This window comes from Oenanthe melanoleuca, chromosome 3 (genome assembly GCF_029582105.1).
Source record: "Oenanthe melanoleuca isolate GR-GAL-2019-014 chromosome 3, OMel1.0, whole genome shotgun sequence".
NCBI lineage: Eukaryota > Metazoa > Chordata > Aves > Passeriformes > Muscicapidae > Oenanthe > Oenanthe melanoleuca.
This window is the reverse complement of record NC_079336.1, coordinates 91,224,470-91,233,333: the sequence shown is the minus strand read 5'-3', so window position 1 is coordinate 91,233,333 and position 8,864 is coordinate 91,224,470. Positions and strand designations below refer to the sequence as shown.

General features: G+C 54.8%; 2 protein-coding genes across 2 annotated transcripts; both read right to left on the bottom strand.

Annotated features, from left to right (window-relative positions):
• Window positions 1–2,028: 2,028 nt before the first annotated feature.
• On the bottom strand, window positions 2,029–5,132 carry LOC130250519 (acrosin-like). The gene is made up of 6 exons (XM_056486252.1): window positions 5,029–5,132; window positions 4,708–4,946; window positions 4,109–4,345; window positions 3,532–3,797; window positions 3,117–3,262; window positions 2,029–2,644 (listed from the first exon to the last, which is right to left on the bottom strand). The coding sequence occupies exons 2-6, from the start codon at window positions 4,776–4,778 to the stop codon at window positions 2,222–2,224; spliced, it is 1,143 nt and encodes a 380-aa protein (XP_056342227.1). The 5' UTR covers window positions 4,779–4,946; window positions 5,029–5,132; the 3' UTR covers window positions 2,029–2,221.
• Window positions 5,133–5,792: 660 nt separating this feature from the next.
• On the bottom strand, window positions 5,793–8,582 carry LOC130250522 (acrosin-like). The gene is made up of 5 exons (XM_056486256.1): window positions 8,133–8,582; window positions 7,614–7,856; window positions 7,061–7,326; window positions 6,645–6,790; window positions 5,793–6,174 (listed from the first exon to the last, which is right to left on the bottom strand). The coding sequence occupies exons 1-5, from the start codon at window positions 8,201–8,203 to the stop codon at window positions 5,989–5,991; spliced, it is 912 nt and encodes a 303-aa protein (XP_056342231.1). The 5' UTR covers window positions 8,204–8,582; the 3' UTR covers window positions 5,793–5,988.
• Window positions 8,583–8,864: the final 282 nt, after the last annotated feature.

Genomic DNA, 8,864 nt, shown 5'->3' with positions numbered 1-8,864 from the left:
TTCTGGAGAAGGCAGAGTTTTACTCAATGTACTCCACAGATCTTAGAATCATAAGATGGTTTGGATTGGAAGGGATCTTAAGTTATCATCTGTCTCCTATGAGCAGGAACACCTTGCACTAGACTCAGAGCCTGGCTCAAAGCCTATCACTGAACTCTTTGAGGGATGGGGCAAGCACAGCTGCTCTGAGGGACCCATACCAGTGCCCCAGTACCCTCACAGTCAAGAATTCCTTCCTATAATCTCATCTAAAGCTACCCTCTGACTCTGTAAAGCCACTGGCTCTTGCCCTATTGGTACCTGCCCTTGTAGGAAGGCTCTCTGCTGCTTTCTTTAAGCCTCTCATCTCGCAGGATGAGGCTGTGCAGGCCCTGGGGAATTTCTGGCACCCTGCTCTCTGCAGCCTTTTTCCCACAAGATTCTTCCAAAACCAGAAACTCTGTGTAGTGGAAATTGAGCTGGACAGGGAGCTGGCTTCATCTGCAGATGCAGAGCTTCAGCTTCAAGCCCTGGAAGACATCTAGCTAGGAGGAAGGACATCCTTCCATCATGGTGAGAGAATAGAAAGAAGAGTAGTCTCATGGGAACTAATATGTAAACTAGTTTGTTACAAATAAAGTGTTGTTCTTGGTTTTGAGATATGTTTGGCTAGCTGCCAGCTACATATATGGTTCTGTTCCTTGTTACTAATTAGAACCTATTCCTCCACCCCATCTATATACCTCTGTGCTTTTTGGGTTTCGGGCTCTTTGGAAGCTGTCAGTGGTACCATGTGGTTTCTACTTCTGTTATTTTTACATTAAGAATTCTTTGTTCTGAGATAACTCCATTATTCCCATCTCTCGATATTTATGCCACATATTCCCCAGCTGGCCCACTTCTGTTGTGGCTGCTTGCAGTGGCCATACTGTGGGAAGGGGCTCCTGCAGGAAACATGTATCTGCTTGGCTCAGGAGCCAATCCAGTCACAGCCACAGCGGGTGAGCAGTGAAGTGCCCAAGCTGCATCATCCTTCCTGCAGAAGGTGCAGTGAAATGCAGGTGCACCACAGTCTGTGCTGGCCACATCAGCCAGAGAAATGCCCTCTGGCATGCTCCATGCCCTTGTTATGCTGTTCTGGGTTCGAACTAATGAAGGCACTTGGGGCACCCTCATGCCAGGGTGGTCAGAGACACAGAGCAACTGTAGACAGAGGAGGATGCTCCTGCTCTAAGCCAAAGACCATTGTCTATGCCGTTTGGCTGTGGGAAAATAAGGGCAAAAGAGTTTCTTTCCCATCCTGAGAGGATTATGTGCAGCAGTCAGGCAGAGAAGCACACCGAGATGCAGTGTGTGTCTGTGCTCTTTGATTGCCCCTTCTCTCCATCTGCCAGGCTTATTCAGCCCTCTCATCTTCCTTGACTCCTCCCTTTCTCTGCCCTTGTCTCCTCCCAAAAATGGAGCCAAGACCAGGGATCTTATCCCCTGACTCACAGGTTGGCCCTGCCTGTAAACAGCCTTGGTGTTGCAGCTCCTGTTGACCCACTCACCTTGGCCTTCCATGGCATTCCTGGTGTGCTCTCCTACTGGTCCTGCCAGGTTCCTCTCCCCACAATGAGCCCAGCTCTTCCTTTGAGTATCTGTGAAGTGTGACCCCCTGGCACAGCAATCCCCCTTTACTAGCTGTGAAATCTGGCTCTGCCTCAGGGCACTGGCACTGCAGTCAGGAGCCAGGAGTTTCCCTTGTCATGCTTGGGAGTTTCCCAGGTGTGTTCCCTTAGCCCAGGCTCACAGCAGGCCCTATTGAGCAGCCCAGGTGCCTTTGAGCACCACCCCCAAGGTGTCTGCTTTTACCCTATCCCCTTCCTAGGCTTGATGTGCCAGGTTTCTGCAGCCCATGGTGACTCAGAGCACTGTCCTCTCTGACCAGGCACTTTGGAGCTCTTTGGAGCCACTCTGTCCCTATATCCTCTCAGGCTCATTCTGCAGGTACAGAGGATAAAAAGCAGTACTTGCTTTGCCCAGGAGTTGAAATTGGACCAAAAAGATGGTTCCTTGTGACCATAGGCAACTTTACTTCAGGTAACTGTGGTGTCTGCATACACAAAAGAGAGGAGGAGTAGTGTGGGCAAGACAGAGCAGGCTTTTGACACTGTGGCTGCCTTTGGATCAGCAGGCATTGCCCAGCAGGAAAAGGCTGCTTCGCACTGCAGTGTGGCCTCGGTTGTTGCTGTCCTGCTGCTCAAGATATGCTTTGTGCAAAGATCTGCTGGAGGAGTTTCTTCACTCGAGTAAAGAATTCCACCAGAATCTTGATAGGAAATGGGCAGAAGTTAACTTTGCCCAATGTTCCTGGTACTGGCCCTGGTTTCAGAGAGGGGGTTGGTCTTGGCCATGGCTTCTGAGGGGGTTGTGGGGTGGTAAAATAATGACTCCATGGGTGTGAAGTGGTCAGATAATGACTACATGCCCCTGAAGTTGGAAACAAACTTTCATCTGGGCTCAGGTTCATCAGGTACAGGATCCATTCATAGAAGTGCTGAGTGGAGGTGTAGACTCCAGGCTTCTTTGCCCTGGCACAGCCTCTTCCAAAGCTGGTTATTCCAATGACCCACCAGTAGTCACTGTATTTCTCTTGGCACATGAGAGGACCACCGCTGTCACCCTGCAGCAGAGCAGAGAGGATTAAGGTGGTGTTGGTGGCCCCTGTCTGCACTGGGCTGTCTCCTTCTCTCCCACAGCCCCTGCCAGAGCTGTATTCCAGGCAGAGGAAGGCTCTGCCCAGGGGCTGGAGCCTCCAGGAGCTTGGCTGTGAATGGCTTTGGGTCCTGTAGGGTAGGACTCTCTCTGTCCTCTCTGCACAGGGCTCCTGGATGTGCAGAGGATGGGCGTTTGGCACCTGGATCTCTGGGCTGCCAAGAGCACTAGCTGGGCTTTCTGGGCTTTGTGGCACAAGGGGGGCACTGGGCAGGCAGGTGTGGATGGGGAGTGTGTGGGAAGCCCCAGAGCAGTTGGGGGAGCAGGGGCTGGGGGGGTGACTGAGTGGCCGTGCAAAGCAGTGCCTGGGCTGTGTTGGGGCAGTGCTGCCTGTGCTGCTGGTGCTGCTGGGGGCTGAGTGGCTCATGGCATGCTCCTACCTGGCAGGAGTCGATTTTGCCCTCTGGGTAACCAGCGCACAAGTGGTGGGTGTGGATTCTCCCTGAGTACCAGTGGCTACTGTTGCAGAGCTTGACATTGATGAGCCGGACCTTGGCTTCCTGCAGGTGATCACTCGCTTTTCTATCTATGAGCAGAGAAAGGAATGAGCCCCTAGCAACTCCTTCCCAGTTCTCCTCCCAAGGCTTTTCGTGAGGGATCCATTTCTCAATTTATTTGCTCTGCCTTTACAGAGACACTGGAGCTGCTGCTTGCCTCTGGGGAGCAAGCAGATGGCCAGGTCCATCTCTACAGAGGCATATGTCCTGCAGTCTGGCTTTGGCCTCTGCAGTGGGGAAGCCCAAACCCTCACCCCAACGTGCTGTGCTGGCCCAGAAATGTCTCTTGGGAACTCACCTCCCTCAGCAATGGAACCCCAGCCAGCAATCCAGCAGTTTTGCAGCTCTGACACTCTCAGTTGGGCATCGGGCACACAGGCCAGCTGGATGTATTGGCTGCACTGGACAGGATGGTCCAATTCCAGAATGGCAATATCATACTTCATGTTATTCGAATTGTAGTAAGAGTGTATCAGCACCTGCTTGACATGGCGCACTTGTGCCTCACGGCCTGGCTTAGTCAACTGAGTGGCTCCAATCACCACATACAGCAGGTTGGGATCACTAGAAGGCATGGAGAGACAGCTGAGGGTGAGCAGAGCCATGTGCCACAGCAGCCCAGCAGTTGCCAGAGCTCTGCTTGGCAAGGCAGAGAGGGAGCTGTGCTCTGGCAGGTGTGAGTTGCCTCGTATGCCTTAGGCTGGGGGAATGTCAATCTGGAAGCTGCTAGGAAGCCTTGGCACAGGGCCAGGCTTCTCCTGAGCAGTGTGGCAGCTGGGCTGCCTGAGAGGGAAGGGGATGGGAATATCAGGTGGAGCTGTTAAGAGGGCACCTGCTGGTGTTATGAGATGTCCCCATTCCCTGCTCCTCCTTACAAAATGATGTCGAAGCAGTGAGCTGCTGTGAGGACCCACTGGTGGCCAATGAGGGACCCTCCACACAGATGCTTCAGGTCTCGTATCCTGGGATGTTGGATGCTGACCATCCATGGCCAGGACCCTGGCAGGGCATTTGCACCACCCACGATGCGTGTCATGCCGTAAGACACATTGCCATAGGAATAAGTCATGGGTCTGTAGACAGGTGGCGGAGCTCGGAGCCCGCAGGTCCATCTGCAAGAAGAAAGTCATTTCCATGCTTGTTCCTGGCCTGCTGTGGCTCAGGCTGAAGCTCAGCCCTCTGCCCTCCCCTCAAGGGCTTGCACGCACAGCAGGCCAGGGAAGCCCATGGGCTGTGTGTCTGTCCGTGCCAGCACCTGGCTGCTGCAAGGAACTGAGGCTTCCCCATGGGGCTGGGAAGCTGTGGCCCGGCCATGGGGGTGCAGTTTGAGGGGTCTTCTTAGGCCTCAGGCAAGGGTCGTTGGGCAGAACAAATGAGAGGCTTTCAGATGGACTCTCACAGGGGGACAGGGAGGCCCTCCAGGGAAGGCCCCAAGTGTTGCCATGGCTCCCTTACAGCATCTGGGGCCACTTACCCACAGTTGTCCCATAAGCCGTGTGCCAGCCCAGGCACGGTGAGCAGGACGAGGAGGCCGAGCCCATTCATGGCTGCCAGAGGCGCGTGTCAGCTGCAAGCACTGAGGGCTCCGTGCAGCAGCACAGCCACAGCCGCAATGCCCGCAGCAGCAGCCAGGGTATCCTTGGCCCTGGGGCTGATGTCACGGAGGATGGGGTTCCATGTTGTGGGCACTGCGGCCTGTGGCATGGCAGCCCACTGGGGGAAGGAGCAAATCAAATCAAGGAGCAGTAGAATGGTTTGGGTTGGAGGGCTTGAAGATCACATAGCTCCAACCTACCATGGGCTGGGTGGGATGGCTTGCACTAGACCCAGCTGTCCATATCAAACACAGATGGGCTTAGAGTTTGTCCTTGACCACTTTGACAGATGGGACACGGAAGTAAAAAGTCCTGATCAACAGGCCCCGACTAAGGCCAGGAAAAGAGGCCTTCACCAGAAGCTGGCCTCTGAGTAAACGTTCCAACCAAACACTATGTCCACTCGCTGGAGAACCACGGATTTACCCTTCCCTATTTAGAAAATTAACAAGGCCACAAGGACAACATAGCTTGGCCTTTCATGTTATTCCTGTGTGCTGTCCTACTGTTCCTGCCAGTTTCCTCTCCCCACAATGAGCCCAGCTCTTCCTTTGAGTATCTGTGAAGTGTGACCCCCTGGCACAGCAATTCCCCTTTACTAGCTGTGAAATCTGGCTCTGCCTCAGGGCACTGGCACTGCAGTCAGGAGCCAGGAGTTTCCCTTGTCATGCTTGGGAGTTTCCCAGGTCTGTTCCCTTAGGCCAGGCTCACAGCAGGCCCTATAAAGCAGCCCAGGTGCCTTTGAGCACCACCCCCAAGGTGTCTGCTTTTATCCTATCCCCTTCCTAGGCTTGATGTGCCAGGTTCCTCCAGCCCATAGTGGCTCAGAGCACTGTCCTCTCTGACCAGACACTTTAGAGCTCTTTGAAGCCATTCTGTCCCTTTGTGTCCTCAGGCTCATTCTGCAGGTGCCAATTGTGGCAGTACTTGCTTTGCCCTGGACTTGGAAACACACAGAAAAGCTGGATCCCTGTGAACAAAGGTAACTTTATTTCAACAACTAAAACAATTCCAGTGTCTTCATGCACACTGGAGAGGAGTGTGGGCAGGACAGAGCAGGCTTTTGACACCGAGGCTGTCATTGGATCAGCAAGCATCAGCCCAGCAGGAAAAGGCTGTGGTGCACTGCACTCCGCTCTGGATCCTGCTGGACCCAATGCTCAATAAACACTTTCAACTGCTTGTGTACGCATGTTGTAATCAATCCAGTCATAGAAGAACTGAGTGGAGATGTAGACTCCAGGCCGCTTTGCCCTGGCACAGCCTGATCCAAAGCTGGTTAGTCCAATGACCCACCAGAAGTCAGCATTCTTGTCCTGGCACATGAGAGGACCACCGCTGTCACCCTGCAGCAGAGCAGAGAGGATTAAGGTGGTGTTGGTGGCCCCTGTCTGCACTGGGGCTGTCTCCTCTCCCACAGCCCCTGTCAGAGCTGTATTCCAGGCAGAAGAAGGCTCTGCTCAGGGGCTGGAGCCTCCAGGAGCTTGGCTGTGAATGGCTTGGGGTCCTGTAGGGTAGGGCTCTCTCTGTCCTCTCTGCACAGGGCTCCTGGATGTGCAGAGGATGGACGTTTGGCATCTGGACTTCTGGGCTGCCAAGAGCACTAGCTGGGCTTTCTCGGCTTTGTGGCACAAGGGAGGCACTGAGCAGGCAGGTGTGGATGGGGAGTGTGTGGGAAGCCCCAGAGCAGTTGGGGGAGCAGGGGCTGGGAGGGTGACTGAGTGGCCGTGCAAAGCAGTGCCTGGGCTGTGTTGGGGCAGTGCTGCCCGGGCTGCTGGTGCTGCTGGGGGCTGAGTGGCTCATGGCATGCTCCTACCTTGCAGGAGTCGATGTTGCCCTCTGGGTAACCAGCACACAAGTTGTAGGGGTGGATTTCCCCTGCATACCAGTCACTGCTGTTGCAGAGCTTGACATCGATGAGCCGGACCTTGGCCTCCTTGAGGCGATCACCTTCATCTTGAGCTGTGAGCAGAGAAAGAAATAAGCCCTTGGCAGCACCATGCCAGTTCTCCTCATCTCTCTGAGGGGGGGATCCCTTTCCCTAGTGTTTGGTATTCCCTCTGCAGAGGCACAGAGGGGTTCTGTGTCCCTGCTGCCTGACTCTGGGGAGCAGGCCAGGCCCATGTCTGCAGAGGCATATATCCTGCAGTCTGGCTTTGGCCTCTGCTGTGGTGTAGCCCAAACCCTGTCCCTGTGTGCTGAGCTGGCTCAGGAGTCGCTCTTGGAACTCACATCTTGCAGTAGTTGCACCCCATCCAGCAATCCAGCAATTGTTGAGCTCTGAGAGTCTTAGGGTGGGGTCAGCCACACAGGCCAGCTGGATGTATTGGCTGCACTGTACAGGTTGCTCCAATTCCATCAGGGCAATATCGTATCTATAGTCGACACGCTTGTAGTACCGGTGTATCACCACCTTCTTGACATTGCGTGCTACAGCCCCAGGGCCTGGCTGAGACAACTGAGTGGCTCCAATCACCACATACACCATGCTGATGTTCCTGGAAAGGAGATGGAGAGAGGGCTGAGAGTGAGCAGAGCCATGTGCCACAGCAGCCCAGCACTTACCACAGCTCTGCTTGGCAAGGCAGAGAGGGAGCTGTGCTCTGGCAGGTGTGAGTTGCCTCACATGCCTTAGGCTGGGGGAATGTCAATCTGGAAGCTGCTAGGAAGCCTTGGCACAGGGCCAGGCTTCTCCTGAGCAGTGTGGCAGCTGGGCTGCCTGAGAGGGAAGGGGATGGGAATTGCTGCTGTTGTGGGGATGTCCCCATTCCCTGCTCCTCCTTACTCGATCTTGTCGAAGCAATGTGCTGCTGTGAGTACCCAGTCTGCACTAATGAGAGACCCTCCACACCAATGCTTCTGGCCTGGTGCCCAGGGGTGCTGGATGCTGACCATCCAGGGCCAGGATGCTTCCATGGCACTTGCGCCGCCCACGATGCGTGTCGAGCCGTAGTCATAAGCCACGTTGCCATAGGAATAAGTAATGGGGGTGTAGGCAGGTATTGGAGCTCGGAGCCCACAGCTCCCTCTGCAAGAAGAAAGTCATTTCCATGCTTGTTCCTGGCCTGCTGTGGCTCAGGCTGAAGCTCAGCCCTCTGCCCTCCCCACAAGGGCTTGCACGCACAGCAGGCCAGGGAAGCCCATAGGCTGTGTGTCTGTCCGTGCCAGCACCTGGCTGCTGCAAGGAACTGAGGCTTCCCCATGGGGCTGGGAAGCTGTGGCCCAGCCATGGGGGACAGGGGGACCCTCCAGGGAAGGCCCCAAGTGTTGCCATGGCTCCCTCCCAGGGCCTGGGGCCACTTACCCACAGGGGTACTGTATGCTGTGTGCCAGCCCAGGCACGGTGAGCAGGATGAGGAGGCCGAGCCCATTCATGGCTGCCAGAGGCGCGTGTCAGCTGCAAGCACTGAGGGCTCCGTGCAGCAGCACAGCCACAGCCGCAATGCCCGCAGCAGCTGCGCTGCCCGTGGTGCCCTCGGCCCCGGGGCTGATGTCACAGAGGGCTGGGTTCCATGTTCTGGGCACCGTGGGGGCTGTGGAACGGGGCCCACTGGGGGAGGGGTAACATGGAATCAGTGAGCCATGGAGTGGTTTGGGGTGGAAGGGACCTTGGAGATCATGTAGCTCTGAACCCCTTGCCTTGGGCACAGAGGGATAGCTTGCACTGGAGAAGGCTGCTCAGAGCCCGATCAGAAGCTGTCCTGGAACACTTTTAGGGACGGTCCACTGAAGTACTATGTCCTGATCAACAGACCCTGACCGAGTTAGCAGCAACAGCTCTTGACCCAAAAATTTGCCTCTAGATTGACCTTCCAATGAAATGTTTTTTTTTATTCGCTCCCTCGCAAAACTTGGATTTACCCTTCCCTCTGTAGAAAAGGGACAAATCCACATCTGGCCTTAGGGGTGTAGGATCACAGACAACTGCCTTGATTCCTCCCTTGGGAGCATCCCAGTAGTGGACTGAAACCAGATGTTACAGCACTAGAAGTTTTGGTATCTTGTTTATTCAACAGGATGTAAAAAACGAGGTTCA